The 19,351-nt window shown below is 50.7% G+C and overlaps 1 protein-coding gene across 1 annotated transcript in view; it reads right to left on the bottom strand.

Moving 5' to 3' along the window:
* Positions 1 to 17,087: 17,087 nt before the first annotated feature.
* LOC142566743 (uncharacterized) overlaps positions 17,088 to 19,351 on the bottom strand; it is an 87,865-nt gene continuing 85,601 nt past the window's right edge. The window contains exon 10 of the mRNA XM_075677618.1: positions 17,088 to 17,407. Within this exon, the coding sequence (XP_075533733.1) occupies positions 17,306 to 17,407 (102 nt within the window). The 3' untranslated portion in view covers positions 17,088 to 17,305. The remainder of the gene's footprint in view (positions 17,408 to 19,351) is intronic.

A 19,351-nucleotide genomic window follows, 5' to 3' on the forward strand; every position in this document is an offset into this window, starting at 1 on the left:
CCGATGACGAGCACACACTAGCAGCGACAACCAGCCGCTTATGAACCCTCTGTGTTCCCTAGATCCCTAGGTGAGGGAAACGGCAGTTCACCGCCGATTCGCAGCGTCAAACGTCAACGCAGTCGATCCGCCTGTTGTCCATTATCTTCAGTCTTGAAAGGCGTGTCTTATTCCCCGAGCTGGCCCCCGCAGCGTGGCCGCCGGTTTTCCATTGTCTTGCGTCCTGTAGTCGCCACGTGTAACAGCAGACCAGGTCGGCGGTGGCGGGTTCAGTAACAATAGTTGGTCCGCCGATCGCGTTTAGCCATAACGGCGCCGAGGGGGTGTTGAAGCGGCACCTCGAGGTCCCTACGAAATGAGTCACCGCAGCAATTGTGGTAGGCTTCCATGGTTCTCTTCGGGGAAGCTCGCAACGCTCGCAGCTGCAGCTGCAGCTGGCTGGGAAAACTTGCATGTTGTCACCTCGGCAGGCCATTCCTAACAGCTCCTTCATGGCCCGGAAAATCTCGACTGGCCAGTGCTGACAACCGCTGGGCAAGAAGATGGCTTTGCTCTCTGCAACCCCTGCGCACTTGGAATGCCTGCAACCATCTCACAACGGGCACAAAAGAGTCGATCCCGGCAACACAATACAGCTCAGCGTTCAAACGCCCGGAATCAGCTGTTAACCTAACAGGCTTCCTATCAAAATTTCAATGCAAGCCACTCAACTGGGAACCCCAAATTCTACCCCAAAATTTTGTGCCGCCAAAGCGAGCGTTCACGTTCCCCTGGAGTTCGACCAAACCTGACTGCTGTGCTGCACAAGAGCAAAGGTTTACGCAGAACTAAACCGAAGGCTCTCAACCACCAATACCCGAACATAACTTAAGCAGCCTAATTTCGCGAACAGCCTGTTCTCACCCTATCGCAGTGGCATACTTATCGCACGTGCCGGTGCCACTGAACAGTCTGGTCAACCCACAGGTACGTAATCACAATCGCGCTAGCTTTGTGGTCCCTATTCCGAACACGTGCTTGCGTCGCACGCAAACGTTCCATCACGCTTACTCACGTGTCTTTTTCTAGTTCATACAGGACACGTAACTTAACCGAACTACTAAACTTGCTTAACTTACGCACTCCGTAAAACCCTTACAAAAATGCGTCTTCTAACAACTAGTTCTATGCACGCGTACTAGAGAAGTCAGAATACGACTGCCCTCAACACACACGAGCAACCCAGTCATAAACATTCCGCTTCCTTCCGTCCGCACCGAACACGCGCTAATGGAACTACGAACGCTTCTCAGTGTAAATTGTGCACTAACTGCAAACCTACGCGCTTAACCTTAAAATGTCGAAAACACTTATGAAAAAAATGAAGGTTAACTAATATACACGCGCGTTACCATAGGCCTCTTAACGATAACCTTGACCTTCAGGTTACTTACACACACAAAAAAAGAAAGCCTATCTACTCATTAATTAACACCTCGCGAAACTAAAGGTTTACCTAAAACGCATCTTTCAAACCTCGGAGCTTCTCAAACGAAAACATAAAGAAAGCTCCTACCTTACTTATTCAAATAAATTATAGTCACAAACGGCTAAAAGTTTCAAAATGTTCAAAAATAAAACAAAATAACACGTTTTACTTCTACGGAAGCTCTCTTGGCCTCCCGTTCCAAATGTTTATGACTGACTCATGCTTTTGAGCCGTACTCGAGGTGGTCGCGGTTCGAAAGCTACGCTAGCTACCGAGGAACAACAAAAGGGCTAACACACTATCAGCTCCTCCAAGACTTCAGTCTCCTGCCAATTTGCGTCCTGGCGCCACGCTTTCATCGCTAACTCAACTGACCGCGTCGCGACTCCCTACCACCTCGTCTCGTCTTGCCACCTTGCGCTCCTTCGCACTACATGCTGCACTCCGAAAAGAACGACAGAACGACGAGGAACGTAACTGCCCCGTGCCCTTTGTCGGCGTCCGCGCAGAACATGTTTCTCGGTCTCTTTTTGACCGGTGGCTCAAACGTGTTTGACGCGCCCACATCGTCAACGACGACCGCGCCTTTCTTTTCGTCGCGCCCTGCCTTTTTGCGTCTGTCGCCGAATTTGGCTGAGCTACATTATTCACCATCTTTCGGTCTTTACCGCGCTTCTTTTTACGGCGCTTTCTCTTTGAAGACTTTCTCATGCCGCCTTCTCGCGCCTCGTGCTGGCCGGTACACATCTCGTCGGCCCGAATCGCTCTCCCACCCGCACAGTCTGAGTGATTTTCATTTAAATCAGCTCTCACTTTGCCACGACTGGCGGACAGCCCAACCGACTCTGGAACAATGCAGCAGTCTTTACTCGAGCTATGCAATTCGCATTCTTACGAACTTCCGTCTACTGCATTGCCTAGCTCACGCTGTGCATCGGCACACAGAACGTCGGTCTCTATCGCTGTCTCATGCGCACAGTCTGAATGATTCCTAACTAAACCATCCCTCTCTTGGCTACCTAGACTGGCGGAGAGCTGCACCGATCCCTGAATTATGCAGTGGTCTTCCCTTGAGCTACGGAGCTCGCAATCCTGCGAACTGCCCTCAACTGCATCGCCCAGCTGGCACTTCGGCACGCAGATCTGGCTCGACATGGGTGCTCGCGTCTGTCGGGTCAACAGTACTCTGTACCTCGCTAAAGACCTCGTCAACATTAGATGCGACGCACACGCGCGGTGACTGTGCCAATTCATTCACCGCTGGCCTAGCTGTTTCTATAGTGTTCTGTTGGCACAGCACCTCGTCGCTCTCACTACGGCCTTTAACCGCCTCTGCTGCCACTGAGGCATCGTTAGCTGTTAGCACTTCGAGTTCACTTATGAACGTGCTACTAATCTCGCAGGTACTACTACTTCTCTCGGCTTTCGACTGAAATCTGCTATTGACTTCCTGCCCCTTTCGCTGCGTCCAGCCTACAGATTTCTCAAGCCGCTGTTGACATCGTGCGTTTAACTGCTGCAAATCTTGTATCTGTTCGTTCACTGCTGCCATTTCTTTTTCAAGCTCCTGCCGTTTTTGCTCACGCTCTTGGCGGTTTCGCTTGCGTTCTTGGCGTTCTCGCTTAATTGATTCCTGTTCCCGTCTTTTGTTTCGAATTCGTTTACCTAGTTTTTCGATGAGTTTCAATTTATTGCCACTTTGCAGAATGGCCTTACGAATCTCTGATTCCGTCAAGTCCTCCTCTACGTCTGCCTCAATTTCTTCACACAACCACAACAGGTCAGCTCTCGTCAAGCACAATAGGACCATGGTCGCTACATTAAGCTTTGGCTCTGCTGTCACACAATACTTGCTGCGATACCCACGCAAATCAGAATACACGTAATAGATCCCCAGCGATTCAAATCTACAAACACAGAGAAATTGAAGCCTGGTAAATCTTACAGCCAAAACCAAACGCTTACCCACTGAAGCAGCACCATATCACCAGTGCTTCTCGGCCGTATTCAATCATTTGCAAGAGGTGCTCAATCTCAAGTCGCCTCCAACATGATCGGGATACCGGTCGGTCATCATGTCCCCAAAGTCCGTGAGCTGCCGTTGCTGTCTACGAGTCGTAGGCCGATCTCCGAGCCGTAGGCCGATCTCACCGCTGCCATTCAGTTGTTAGAGTTGTCGGACGATCTCGCCGCTGCCACCAGTTGAAGGGGTTGTAGGTCGTAGGGAGGAACCTGGGGGGACAGGGCGTACAGGGTTTATTTACAGTATTTACATTTTAAACAAGAGAGACATTCGACAGTCTAGCGTGGCTCCCAAATGGAGCACGCAAGACGAGCATACAGCACACAGCTTATGAGTACGTTGACGAGTTCTATGACGAGCACACGACGAGCACACACTAGCAGCGACAAGGAGCTGCTTATAAACCCTCTGTGTTCCCTAGATCCCTAGGTGAGGGAAAGGGCAGTTCACCGCCGATTCGCAGCGTCAAACGTCAACGCAGTTGACCCGCCGGTTATCCAATCTTGAGTGTTGAAAGGCGCGCCTTATTCCCCGAGCTGGCCCCCGCAGCGTGGCCGCCGGTTGTCCATTGTCTTGCGTCATGTAGTCGCCACGTGTGTCAGCAGACCAGATCGGCGGTGGCGGGTTCCATAACAATAGTTGGTGCGCCGATCGCGTTTAGCTATAACGGCGCCGAGGGGGTGTTGAAGCGGCACCTCGAGGTCCCTACGAAACGAGTCACCGCAGCAATTGTGGTAGGCTTCCATGGTTCTCTTCGGGGAAGCTCGCAACGCTCGCAGCTGCAGCTGGCTGAGAAAACTTGCATGTTGCGACTTCGGCAGGCCATTCCTAACACCGTATACAGAATCTTACTAGGGCAAATTTGGCGCTTTCTCTGACCCCGAACATTATTGTACCTAATTTTGATATTTTTGGGGTGCTTTTCAAGCAAAAACCCGCGCCCGGCATTGTGACGCATACACGAAAAGCAGCTCGGCCGTGTGTCGGAGTTAATGTCGTGTGTACGCAATGTTACTGGGGCAAATTTGGCGATTTCGTTGACCCCGAACATTCTTGTGACTGATTTCGTTACTTGTTGGGATACTTTTCAAGTACAGTACTCACGCCTGGCGTTGTGACGCATTACACTAAAAGCAGCTCGGCCGTGCGCCACAGTTGGTTTTGGGTGTACAGAATCTTAATAGGGACAATTTGGCGCTTTCTTGACGCCAAACATTTTTGTACCTGATTTCATTACTTTTGGGGGTACTTTTAATGTACAGTACCCACGCCCAGCTTGTGACGCATTACACGAAAAGCAGCTCGACCATGTGCCGCAGTTACTTTCCCGTGTACAGAATGTTACTGGGGATATTTGGCACTTTCTCTGACTTTGAGCCATTCTTCGAATTTCGTTACTTTCTAGGGTGCTTTTCAAATACGGTAGCCGCGGAGGGCGTTGTGACGCATTACAGAAAAAGCAGCTCGGCTGTGTGCCGCAGTTAGTTTCGCGTCTACAGAATCTTATTCGGGCAAATTGGGTGATGTCTCTGAACATTCTTGTACCTAATTTCATTGCTTCTTGGGGCGCTTTTCAAGCACAATAGCCGCGCCCGGCATTGTGCCGCATTACCTGAAAAGCAGTTCGCCCGAGTGGCGCCGTTAGTTTCACATGTACTGAATCTTACTGGGACAAATTTAGCACTTTCTCTGACCCACAACAATCTGGTACCTAATTTCTTTACTTTTAGAGTGCTTTTCAAGTACAGTACCAGCACCCGGCATTGTGACGCATTACGCGAAAAGCAGCTCGGCCGTGTGCCACAGTTATTGTCCCATGTACTGAATCTTACTGGGGCAAATTTGTCACTTTATATGACCCTGAACAATTCTTGTAACTATTTTTTTTTACTTTTCAGGCTACTTTTCAAGTACAGCACCCGCGACTGACGTTGTGACGCATCACACGAAAAGCAGCGCAGCCGTGTGCTGCAGTTAGTTTCGCGTTTGCAGAATCTTACTGGTGCAAAATTGGCGCTTTTTCTGACCCCGAACATTATTGTAATTTAGTTACTTTCTGGGGTGCTTTTCAAATACGGTACCCGCGCCCGGCGTTGTGATGCAGTACACAAAAAGCAGCTCGGCCATGTGCCCTAGTTTCACGTGTACAGAATCTTACTGGCGCAGATTTGGCGCTTTCTCTGACCCTGAACATTCTTTTATTTTCGTTACTTTTGGGGGCACTTTTCAAGCACAGTACGCGCGGTCGGCGTTGTGACGCATCACACGATAAGCAGCTCGGCTGTGGGCCGCAGTTAGTTTCGCGTCTACAGAATCTTATTCGGCCATATTTGGCGCTTTCTCTGACCCTGAACACTCTTGAACCTAAGTTCATTACTTTTTGGGGAGCTTTTCAAGCACAATAGTCACGCCCGGCATTGTGCCGCATTACCAGAAAAGTATCTCGGCCGTGTGCCGCAGTTAGTTTCGCATGTACTTGTCACGATCCGTCCGGGTTCGTGAACGAGCGAGGGCTCGAAGCACCCTCCGTTAGATGCTTCGCAGAGTGGTGGTGACGAACGACGACTGACCGCCGAGGAGCTGTGCTCGCCGCTGTTTATTGGTGCGGTGACCAATGTTGCCTATCGAGCCTGGCGGGCCAACGAATATTATGCCCCGAGGGGGCGTCACGTGCTTGTTACACCCGCTTACCCCCAGTTTGTTAACTAAAAGAAGCAAACTTACATGTTCAGAGCATAAGGCTCTGCCTCCGTTCTAGCCGGTTTGACGGTGCCTGCTACCCAGGAACGGTCCGGTGACCTCCGCCGTCGAGTACTCCGCCTGGGCACTGGTGATGACGGGCCAAGTGTGGCAACGGCGGGTGCTGCCCGAGACAGCCTCGCTCCATCCGGAGAGCCCGCAGTGGTCGGCCTTGTGAGTGGTGACGAGCTCGACACCGACCCAACGGGCGCCGCACCACTGGCAACGCTTGCCGCCTCTGAGGTGGGCGGTGCTCCGCAGGAAGCGACTGGTGTTGCCGCTAGTCCTCCTGCCGGCTGGAACTCGGAAGTGGCAGTCGAGGGTGCTGGCCATGTCCCGAAGCTAGGCCAAACGTGGTCGGTGTCTGTGTGTGTCTGTGTCGGTGTGATGTCGCCACATGGGCTCGTCTGGCATGCAGACGAGCAGCGATGAGGCGCTGGCAGGAGACACCACCTGTCCGGCAGACCAGGGTGGGCCAGGACGAAAGTTCCTGGCGAAAACTGGATCTCCTAACTCTGGCAAAGGCCCAGGACTGCACCCTCGGTCAGCAGCCAGCTTCTGCTTCAGCTGCTTCAGGAGCACTGTGGATCGGAGGCCCGGATGCAACACGTCCAAGGGTGTCTTGACCATCCGTCCTAGCAGGAGCTCACAGGGGGCATGGCCAGTGACATCGTGGGGCATGGTCCGGTACTGAAACAGTATCAGAGCAATCTGCGCCCGGAAATCCCGTCTGGCTCTTCTTGAGCTTGTCCTTGGTTTGCACCACCCGCTCGGCTGCATCATGTGAAGCAGGGTGGTACGGCGGAACCATCATCCGGCGGATTCCGTTCTTCGCAGCCAGGCCAGGTACCCTGTGCTGGCGAAAGCAGGACCATTGTCGGACACGATGACGTCCGGCAACCCCTGGGCGGCGAAGACCTGTCGTAGCGCTGCAATGGTCGCGCTTGCTGATGGTGCCAGGTAGAAAATCCACCCACTTCGAAAAGGCGTCCACCACTACCAGGAAGTAATGGCCTTCAAAGGGTTCCCCAAAATCCACATGTAAACGGGACCAGGGTCTCTGTGGGAACGGCCAGGGGGTGAGTTCCACATGACGCGAGGCCCTCTGATGCTCCTGGAAGATTTGGCAGCTCTGCACCATTTGAGCGATGTCCTGGTCCCTGCCAGGCCACCAAACATGGGACTGGGCCACCATCTTGGTCTTTTCCACGTCAGGATGACCCGCATGTAGCAACTGCAGGACCCTGGACCGGAAGCTTTGTGGGATCACCAACCTGGAACCCCACAGTAGGCAGCTCTGCTAAGCTCAGTTCAGCAGCCTTGTGGCTATAGGCCTGCTGAACCAATTCCTCGCCACGGGACACCGCCTTGACCACCTGAGAGGACTGGGACTAGCTGCGATACCGCAGATCTGGAGAGTACCTCCGGGTATGCGTGCTCCAGCATGAACACTTCAGCAGGTTCTGGAACAACATCAAGCACCTCTGGCAGGGACAGGCGGCTCAGGGCATCAGCAGGTCCCAGGTCCTTTCCCGGACGGTAAACCGGCTGGTAAATGTAAGCTGCCAGCCTCAACGCCCAGCGTACCACTCGAGATGCCTGCACGGGAACTGCCTTGTCAGGCCCTAGCAGCCCCAAAGCGGCTTGTGGTCCGTGACCGCCTCGAACTTCCGGCCCCACAGATACTGGTGGAAGCGTTCGACACCGAACATGAGGGCCAAGCCTTCCTTGTCCTGCTGGCTGTAGCATTGCTCTGCAGCATGAAGCCGACGAGAAGCAAACGACACAGGGCGTTCCTGGCCATACTTGTCACGGTGTGCCAGGACGGCTCCCACGCCGTACGGCGACGCATCTACCGTTACGATGACAAGCTTGGCATGATCGAAGTATACCAGCACTGTAGCCTTGGTGATTAGCTCCTTGCTGCGCTGGGAGGCCCGCTCCTGCTTCTTCCAGGCCCATTACTGACCATCTAGAAGCAGATGGAGTAGCTGTAGATGCTCCGACAAGTTTGGCAGGAAACTCCGGTAGAAGTTGATGAGGCCGAGGTAGCTCTGAAGCTCAATCTTGTTCTGTTGCTTAGGCGCCCTGAGCACAGCATCAACTTTGCGGGGATCCGGGGCTAGGCCAGCCTGGGAAATGACATGTCCCAAGTACTCAACACTGGGGGCCAGGAAAATGCCCTTTCCCAGCTTGAGCTTAAGGCCGGTGTCCTGCAGCAGTGCTACGACGTTGTGCAGGTGGTCTCTGTCATCGCTGCCAGTAACTAGGATGTCATCCAAGTACCTGCCACGTGCCTCATGCCCCTGAAGAGGTTGTTCATCTCCCTCTGAAATATGGCTGGGGCTGAGGCCATGCCAAACGGTAAGCGCGTGTACTGGAAGAGCCCCAAAGTTGTCGATATTATGACATACTTCCAGGAGGCATCCTGGAGCACCCGCTGCTGGTAAGCATCTCTGAGGTCAAGCTTGGTAAACTTCTGTCCACCCGACAACGCTGACCACAGATCTTCAATCCGAGGCAACAGGTACTTCTCAACTGTAGCGACGAGTTTGATGGTAACCTTGAAATCCCCGCAGATCCTGACACTGCCATCTCGCTTGAGGATTGGTACGATGGGAGCGGCCCAATCAGACGTCTTGACGGGCACCAGGATGCCCTCTCGCTGTAACCGTTGCAGCTCCTGGGTGACCCCGTCCTTCAGGGCGAACGGCAGTGGGCGAGGCTTGAAAAAACGAGGCCGGGCTCCCTCAGGTACATAGATGCCAGCCGTCGTGCCAGCGAATGTGCCCACATGTGGCTGGAACAGGGACTTGAACTCAGAAGGCTGGAGACGTCTTTCACCGCATGCAGGCTGGCTTCCTGGTACTCTAGTAGACAAACGCCCAGTGCATGAATCCAGTTTCGGCCCAGCAGCGTCGGCGACGACCCCTTGGTTAAGTAAAGGTGAAGTTGCCTCCCTGTTCCCAAAGCGAACGCTGACCTGGGCCTGACCCTGGACGAGCTGCCCGCAGTAGCTGCGCAGCATCACGCTCGAAGCCTTGACGGACATGCCGGGGAAGGTATGCTTGAACCGTTGGCCATGACAGACACACTGGCCCTTGTGTCCAGCTCCATGGAAATGGGGTGGGCGCAGGTTTCGACGATCAGCATGTACGGCGACACAGACGACGGTACAATGCCTGTGTGCCACATGTCAAAAATCGGCAGGTCCTCGGCCACGACGTGGAGCCTGGCCACGGAGGAACTTGAGCGTGCTGCCGCACGTCCCCACCGCACACCCTTGCGTGGTACCTGAGCTTGAACCAGGCTGCTGCTGCTGTGCGTTCGTCCTCCCCCTTCGGCATACCAGTGCCAGGTGCCCAATTTTCCCGCACATGAAGCATTGTGCTTGAGAGAACTGGCACTATGAGGGGGAGTGAGCAACACCACAGCGACGGCAGGTATTGCCCTTTGTCACCAACTTGTTGACCGCCGCTTCCGCCGACGGTGGGCCAGTCGCACAGGCAATCTCGCCGGCATCCTTAGCGGCAGGTTCCATTGCCAGCGCTACCTTCACAGCGTTGTCCAGCGAGGGGTTGGAAAGCTCTAAGAGTCGCGTCTGCATGGCGGGGTTGTTGATGCCGCAGACAAAACGGTCCCAGAGCAGCGACCAGCTGGTCCCCGAAAACGCAGGCACTCGCTAACCCTCGTAGCGCAGCAACAAACTGCCCGAGGGTCTCTCCTTCCCGGCGGCTCCAGTTGTTGAAACGGCAACGCTCCGTTAGTGTGGACGGTGCTGGCTTGAAATGCGAGCGCAGTATGGCGAGCAGCTCACCCAGCGTCTTAACATGCGGCGTGGCTGAAGAAGGTCGAGCAGGACTGAAGACGCGGGTCCCGCAGCTGGCCACGAAATTGTCCCGCTGTTTGGACTCGGGTGTGTTGTTTGCCCGAAAGAACACGTGGACTTGTTCCTCATAAATCGGCCAGACAGACCCATCTCCCTTGAACTATAGAGGCTAGAAGGTTTTCCTGGTGTCACGACCGGGCCGGCGCAGCTGAAATAACTTGCTATGCGCAAGGCAGATGGCGCTATCGCCCGCTGGCGCGCGGGCGGGCGCCAGAAGCCCTTATGGGGATAGTGCTCTCTGGTTCAGTCGGTTGATCGTGTGCGTGCTGCTGTCACTGCCTTGACAAGGCGTTGAAGTGCTAAAGACAGTGCAAACTCTGGCACAGGTTCTCTTGTCATTTAGATTCTACACGGACTAGCTGTAACACCGACAGCTTGCCGCGGCAGGAGCAAATGTAAGCGTCACGTCGGGCCCGACCTACTGCGCCGTAAAGCAGCGTAAAAACACATCTTGTACATGATACCGAAACGAGAAAATGAAGCGGGACAAATTTCAGGGTGGAATGTCTTTATTACACAAGGTTCCATGGCAACAATATACTAATGCCTTTCTTTGTGCGAAGTGCCCTGTGCGAGGCTACCGACAGCGCCTCATTTTCAGCAGCTTTTTCTTTTATCGCTGCGCTCTTTGTTTACTGACTTTACAAGAAAATGCATCCTAGTCAAGGCGTAAAACTTCATCACTTCTGTCGTAATTCGACGTCCATGCTCCTCGCAGCTCACACCTTGAAGCTCACGTCCCTGAACAAAATGCAGAAAGCTGACCATGTTATCTGTGTGTAGCTTATTGCGACTGAAAAACACCGTAAATGCGTCCTCAAGCTTTGCTATGAGCTGCTCAATCGGCCTTGATGGATAAACTAAGCCTCCATGGCCAAAATTTCGAGTAAGCGAGGCACTGTTGTTTGACTCGGCTTGCAAAGACAAAGTGCTGAAACAAGTTGCACATTCAGGGCAAGGGAATCTTTTAAGGATTTTTCTGACAACATACCGAGCTACATAAAAAAAAATTAGTCTGCTGTCACTTTTTATGTCTACACAGCCCTGAGGATCGCTCAGGCTGCTGTGCTCCTCGAGCAGCTCTGCATGCAGCAGAAGCCAAGTTTCCGCCATCCAGTATGTAAATTATCGACAGGTTCAGTTATTCCCGCATTTTTTTCTTTGGGGACATAAGATGGTTGCAAGAGGGCAGTCACTACTTCTGCAGGTACTTTTGCTCCTTTTGGAGGCTTTGCGAGGATGCAGAAAGGCAGGTTGTTGATAATTATCAAAAACTGCCCCACTATTAGATTATCATTCCAACCGAAGCAGCTGGCACGCAATACCAAATACATTCTCCATCCTGTCTTGGCTTAGGTTTGCGGTCAACAAGTACTTGTATTGCACGGACGTGGTCAGGTATTTTACAAGCGGTAGTGTGCTTTGCAGCGTTACACGCAGCCCAAGGGCAGTTCCTGCACTTGAAAAGCCGCCACCATGCTGTGCAGCATATTCCTCCCATTCGTTGAGAAAAACAATGAACTCATTCAAGAACTGTGCACTTCTCGAATCAGCACGAAGGCCTTTTGATGGGATTCTAGACGACATTATAAAAATTGGTCTTTGCATTAGTTTTACAAACCGTTCTTCGTTTCGATGTTTCTGACGTTGTCCCTTTGAAAATGCGGATGAGGAGCCCGCAGCTCCTCATCCGCATGAGGATACATTCCAACACCCGCAGCTGATCGAACCGCATGCCCCGGGTTGACTTTCTGGAAGCTACCTCGAAACATGCCTTCACACCAAGGCGCTGCTTTGGAGGAAGGCCTCCGATTTTCTCCTCCAGCACAATAGTTGGAATTGAGTCCGTAAGTTCCCGGAGGTCTTTAACGGTCTTGTGGAAAGTTTTTTTTTTTGGGGGGGGGGCGGAATAAGTCGAGGGATTTTCGCTTCCTTGCATTTATTTGTTTCAAAGTCGCTAGTCGTTTCTTATGCTGCCTGCTGAACTGGTTCAAGATTAAGCTTTCTTGAGTATTTGCATCGTAGGCAAGTATTTCATATCGGACGTCGTCACAGTGCAGGGTTTCGAGAAGTACGCTTCTCCATACTGTGTATCCCGCCGTGGTTGTTCAGTGGCTATGGTGTTAGGCTGCTGAGCACGAGGTCGCGGGATCGAATCCCGGCCACGGCGGCCGCATTTCGATGGGGGCGAAATGCGAAAACACCCGTGTACTTAGATTTAGGTGCACGTTAAAGAACCCCAGGTGGTCTAAATTTCCGGAGTCCTCCACTACGGCGTGCCTCATAATCAGAAAGTCGTTTTGGCACGTAAAACTCCATATATTATTATATATTCCATACTGTGTATGTTGGCGAGGTGAGAGAGGCTCAATCTAACAGCCGGGACAAAGTAGCAATTTATCTCGTCCTTTGAACGTAGCTTTCGTCGAAATGCCTTGAGCACACGACACAGGCTTCGTCGAGAGCATTGTCATCTCGCTTTGTTTCGAGCCCATTCTTGCAACCGATGAGGGTCGGACGGGGCGCAGAACGACACTTTTTCTTTCGACGACTTGTAGCCACCTTTGCAGAGCGGCACCAAACACGTGCGACCTTTTTTGTCGGCATTATCACACGTGCATCGAGAGGCACAAACAAATCACGCACAAATCCCAGCCCGCGCGCACTTGCCAACTGGGTGGGCGAACGGCGCGCCTAGAACAGCGCGGCCAAAGCCGCTCGCCTTGTAGCTGCAGCGCCACCCACACAGTGCATCCAAACTGGTTTCACAGGGGCCCCTTGAAATGGCGGCCGTTCACAACACTAGGTGTTCTGTGACGACACTAGGAAAACCTTCTAGCCTCTGTACTTGAACGGCTCGGGCCTTCCATACAGCAGCATGGCGGCAGCAATGGGGGGCGGTGTTTTGGCGCTCACGCCGTGGGACGATCCGTGCGTACTCGTCGCCAATGTCACAATCTGTCCGGGTTCGTGAATGAGGGAGGGCTCGAGGCACCTTCCGTTAGACAGATGCTCCGCAGCGTGGTCGTGACAAACGATGACTGACCGGCCGAGCAGCTGTGCTCGTCGGTGTTTATTGGGTGCTACAGTGAACTAGAATACATTCTAGTGGCACGAACGGCTCCGCGCAGGCGGCCCGTTTTCGCATTGATGCCACGAGATGGCGCCACTGCAACTTTTCCTACTGCTTTGGCGCGGCGGCCTACGGTTTCAGGGGCTTTTCCGCACGCAATAATTGCAGATTTCGAAATGATCGGTGCTGTTACCTAAACACACTCATCTTACACGTGCGATGACTTATTATTTGCACATTTCAGGTAGTGAAATGCCGATAAATAATTTAAGCCCGAACATCGCGTTTCGCATTTTCAACCGAGTACAAGGCAATCGCCGGCTGCGGGTAGAAAAATTTTCATTCGATCGCCTTTCCACATCAGTGCGAATTGGACACAATTACACTGTGCTGAACTAATACAAGCTGTCCACAGACATGATCGGGCAATGAATGATCGATTTTGCGAAACTTACATCTTCGTCCTTGTAACGACGTCATAGCAAAAAGCAGCAAACATTCTTGATCGGCAGTTTCTCAACACTCTTAATGGCACGCAAATTCATTCAGTGTTGAGCTGCTCCAAGGGTGGTCCGGAGACCCTAGCTAGGGGGTTGCCCACCCTCGACTCACTTACGCCCACCTTCACCCTCCAGATAAATTCTTGATCGTCCAGTAAATTTTTCGCATGCAGTTCAGTATAAACGCAACGCTCTACACGTGGTAGGCAGCTGCATGCTGAAGAAATCAAAGCGATAAAGGCAGGGCTGAAGTATGATTTATTCAAAGAGCACTGAGTAATGTTTAGCACCTGCTCAATTTAAGGTGCATCGCACCTTCACGCCTTTTGATGCTAGCCTGGTTTAGGCTCTTTGTGAAAAATGTAGGCGTGTTGTGATATAAAATGCTGTAACCTCAGCTGCAACTTGCTCACAATGATCTTGGCATCCAAGCTGAATCTTCTGCTTTCGCTTGATGTGGTCCAGAACATCAAGTACACTGTCAGAATGTAATTCCAAAAGACTGAAGCATTCAGTAAAGGTATTCTCCAAATTTACAACAAACGTATAAAGCACACTTGACGGGTAGAGCAGGCCGCCATTATCTCTCATTCGTGTGAATGAAGCCAAGTTCAAGCATTCTGCAGCCTCTTTAGTCATCAATACGCACAGGGCACACGGTCCGCACGAGAAGGCCCTTCGCACGAAACACAAGGCCAACCGTATGCACACCACTCCAACAGTCTTGCGAAACGCAGGAGAGGCAGGCTGACGAATGCCTATCCGTGCCTCACGCAAGCCCAGCCGTCCGCGCCGCAATATGAAAGAGAGCGGCAGCGCCTCTAGCGGCTTTCCGGAGCGTAACGGGCCGCCGGAAAAGCAGGCGCGCCATTCCGGTCGTGTCACTATAATGTATTCTAGTTCACTGTAATTGGGTGCGGTGCCCAATGTTGCCTACCGAGCATGGCAGGCCACCGAGCCTGGCGGGCCAATGAATATTATGCCCCGAGGGGGCGTCACATGCTTGTTACACCCCCTTACCCCCAGTTTGTTAATTAAAAGAAACAAACGTCCATGTTCAGACCATAAGACTCTGCCTCCGTCCTAGCCGGGGCTCTTCCTGGACGAGCGCTCGTCCTGTCTGATTCTAGTCACTGTCCGTGTCACTTCGCGCTACAATCCAAGATCATGTTACTGTACCAGCTCACCAAACTTTCTATCCTTTTGCATTACATTTCTTATAGGCCAGACGGACAGGTGTGTTAATAAGCGCTTGCATGAGCATAACACGTCCTTAAGCAGGGACCAGGGAAGCAACGTGGCAGTTCATTACCACGGCTGCAATAAGTGCAAAAAAAGTGCGCTATTGTTCGGTCGTGTGACCATTTTGGCAAAGGGTAAGGCCAGATATGAACACGAAATCTTGGCTTTTCACAGTGGAAATGAGAAAATTGTGTCAGTGATACGTCTTTGTGTTTAACGAACAAGAAACTGCTTACCTATCGGGTAGGTAAAAGATTATTAATAAACTGATATTGATGCATGGGTCTTGGGAGAAGATGCGCATGCATCTGAGATTATGTACGGCAATGTGAATTCCAATAAAGTACAGTTGAAAGTTCAGCGTCTGACCGTGTCTCATGCTTTTTTCTTGTGTGCACGTCCCCTTTGCGTTTCACTGCTACACTCTTTTTCAAGTCGATCGTGCACCAACTGGCCAAAGAGTTGCGCTAGTATAACTATGTCTTTGGTTGATATATGTAGCTTCATAAATCATGAATCAAAAAGCGGTTTGGTAGACATTTTCGAGCGTCTCCCTGCTGTCGCATAGAAACTACATGCAAAGCTCGTTCACATTCCCAACATATGCATTTCCTTGGTAGATATAAAGGTACCTCGTAAAGCATGAGTGGAAAACTGGTTTGGTACATTTTACAGTGAAAGCTGTATACGACCAACCTTCCGTAGTTTTTCGGTGTCCAGCAACAGAAATGGACTCGGTGATTTCTAACCAACCCATACAAGTGCAGTGTGCAAAGTGCAGAACAGATTAGAATGCTCACTGTAAGCAATAGCGTGACATCAAGGTTATCGCAGCATATATATATATATATATATATAAAATTCATGTCAGCATGGAAAGGCATATATTGAGCTTGACAATGACTTCTTTAAGTAGTTTTCAGCTCAGTGTTGGGAAAAATTCTTCTGAAAAATGTACCCCGACTGAACCTTGACTAGCAGTCTAATCTCTTACATTTTGGACACCACCTGTGCAAGTGCCCTTATTCATTATTTTACAACACTGTGCAAGACTCCACATTACTGTACACTACTAAGATGTTCACTGAAGAGCAGCACACACCTACTGGCACGTTCCCACTAACCCAAGTTGGCACCAAAGAAGTTCACTAAACGCCAACACAAAGCAAGTGGTACATACCCAGTACTCCAAGTTGGTGTCGCAGTTTCATGAACAGCACTGCCTACCTAGTCCCACATATACAGTGACAGGCATGAAAGAAGTTCATTGAAGAGTATCATGTATGTACACATCACCACATACTTGACTCAAGATGGTTGAACAGTTAGTTTCGAACCGTTCCATCAACACAGCAGCCTGATGCACTACTCATTCGACCATAAACTACCCAGTGATGCAGGCAGGTGGGAATATGGTGAGACAGATATATACTCAGCTTGTCTTAAAATACCCTTTTCGATAGTAGGAAATAAACCTGCTTTCTTCATAGATATCATGATCAACACTTGGGGCCAAAGACTGTTCCTCACACAGTATAGAAACTGCAAGTTTGTTAAAAAAAAAAAGAACATCTTGCTCTTTGCTTGAACTTTATGAAATCCCCCATTTTTGTGTTTATTGCTGTGAACCTAAGTACTAAAGGGTTGATCATGACTAATCAGTACCTTCGGCGAAAGCAACAATGGGACGACTTAGCATCGAGTGATAGCACAGAAAGGAATGCCGATAAAGAAGGTCCTGAGCATATATCAGAGGCATCATTTCGTTGATGACATGCAAACAAATTTTGAAAAGTTATCAACATGCACGCTAATGCAAAGCACATTCCACACCCTTCACAGAAGTTCCTTTAATCCTGGATGTGGCTCATGGGCAATTACTTCTAATTTGCTCAGCACAAGGCTTGTAGCACACACAATAATGCCACATCACTTGTGCTGACAGGCAACTTCTAAATTCCATTTGATCTACACGATACACCGCACAAAAATGAGCATTAAACATATTTCATGGAATCATGAAGTGAGTAAACGAAATGTGTGCACTAGGAGTTCAATACCTTGCACGTCTGCCCAATATAAAATGACTCAAACAAAACAGCCTGTGAGAAAAATAAGGACTGTTTTATATGTCAGCTGATGAACAGGCACAATGAGACACATGCAGCAAAGAAGTTTATTTCTCACAATGATCACTATTGAACAAACTATGTGTGGACAACTTCAAACACACAAGGCAGAGAAATATTTTCTGCCTTTAAGTTCAGAGCTTGATGAAGCAAGCTACTGGGGAAGAGAACCAACAAAGGCCACTTTGTCGTCAGGCCAAGGCCTTTATTAAATCCACAAAGGGACAGGCTTGAGCAAAGTTTCAGTCCAAGTCCTGCAGCCGGATAGTAGCTCCTATGTCTGAAGTGGCGGTGTGTTCGGCTAGCACGGACAGTTCAGAGTACAAATCACCAGGGTTCTCATCCTGCAGACCGAACATACATTATTTTAGTGCACACAATACTTGTCTGAATGCCACTTGCATCACTAGCCAGGCTCATCGCAGCAAACATCTGCGTAGATTTTCATGCTAGTCACTGAAAAAATTTTAGAACTTAAGTCATTTAGCAAAAATTTTTGCTACTGAATGCGTGCTGCAGACAATGCGTCTAGGCATTAAGAACAGTGCCTGCCTATTCTATGTGTTGTTCTTTAACATGGACCTCCTAACAGTGGTAAATATGCTGGCCATGGCATGGAAAGGAGTGAAGTCAGCAACAATTGCACAGTGCTGCACTGACATAGTATTTTCCACTCTTAATGAAGTTCCGAGACCTCTAACCCCTACAAGAAATACTGGCATGCTTCAGAGTGCCCAAGATAATGTACTAGCTTTCCTACATCCAGTATCAGTTTTGTTTCTACTGTGTCCCGACATCATAATGCAGATCACGTGGCACATTCTGCACTGGGTCTGGCGCGCTTGGTAACCTCCTGTGCCAACACATTTGCCCTCGAAACGAGTAGCAGCATAGAGAAGTGAAGCACATCAAGAACAAGAATTTTACTGATTGTTGTATGGGTGTGGTATATAAAGTTCCTTTTACCTGTGGCCATTTCTACATAGAGCAAACGGGACGGTGTATCAGAGGCTAATGTAACATAAAAGGTCGTTGACCGGTTCATCGCCTTCTAATCTTTCCTTACATGCCAAAACTAACTGCACGGCTGAGTTAGATGAATGCGCAATATTGTACAGGCATAGGAATGGAGATACGTGTCTTACGGTAGAGGCATGGCATATCAATAATGGTGGAAGTGCGTGCGTGAGTCAGCCTTCGATTACCTTACATAAGAGATCAAATGCCTTAACAGTTATCTCTCACATAGACCATGATTGGCCTGCAGGGGTACTGCTCTGCGAAGCTATCTCAGCCAGCTGCAGTTGCTTCGATCGACACACGGTGGTGGCGCCCTTCAGAGAACTGGCGAAGACGACAGCGCTAACCAACCATGAACTTCCTTCGGAGAATTGGAGACCACGGCAGCGTTAATCCACCATGCGCCTTCTTCGCAGAGTCAGCGACGGCAGCAGAGCTGGCCACGTTTGGCAGACCGTGTATTGTTGGTTAATTTATCGTGGCCTTCATGGTCTCTTTGCAATAAGAAAAGCTTCTCTAATAAAAAGGGAGCTTTGTGGTACGTTTTTCCTCGGTCCCCAGGATTCGTCACAGTCTGCTGACTTGTGGCGACTGCCGGAGAAAGTCACTTACTCCTGTCTCCTCCCGGCCCGGCTACAAGAATTAGCCGCGCCCTCAAGTTCATTGTCTCCTTTGCCTCCCCATCGCCGGACCCTCCCAGTCTGCCCTGCACAGCGCCGATGCGATGAGCCCTTCATACGAGGCATTTTCAGCGCTGTGCTACTGCCCTTCCCCCCCACCGCAGCACCTCCCACAATCTCTCCTTTTTTGTCGCTGCAGCAGGTTTGCATCGCGCTGTCTTTCTCCGAACTTGCAGACTGCAGGGAGGAAACAGGACGCAGAGAGAGAGAAAGACCAAGCGCAGTCTGGCCAGTAAAGCCAGCGAAAGTCGAAAAAAAAAAAAAAGGCGAAGAGAAAAAGCGAGAAGAAAAAGCAGCCAATGCTGTTTCCCAATAGTGATCACGTGATAGTGTCGTCACGCCAGTGCTACCAACCTCCACGCGTTTGCTGACCTCCAACTACGCAGTAGGCATATCCCTTCCTCATGGCATGCGTGCGCGCCGTGTCGCGCTGTCTCCTGCCAGTTCGTACGCCGTCACATCGTGGTGTGCGTTGTTTGTTTTAGTGTGTGCCCTGTTCGTCGTGTTGCTAGCATGGCAAGTCAGCCAACAGCTCGGAAAAAACCGCTTGAACTTCGTAAGAAGATTGAAGTTTTGAACAAAGTTCGC

Source organism: Dermacentor variabilis, unplaced genomic scaffold (assembly GCF_050947875.1).
Source record: "Dermacentor variabilis isolate Ectoservices unplaced genomic scaffold, ASM5094787v1 scaffold_13, whole genome shotgun sequence".
NCBI classification, from domain to species: domain Eukaryota; kingdom Metazoa; phylum Arthropoda; class Arachnida; order Ixodida; family Ixodidae; genus Dermacentor; species Dermacentor variabilis.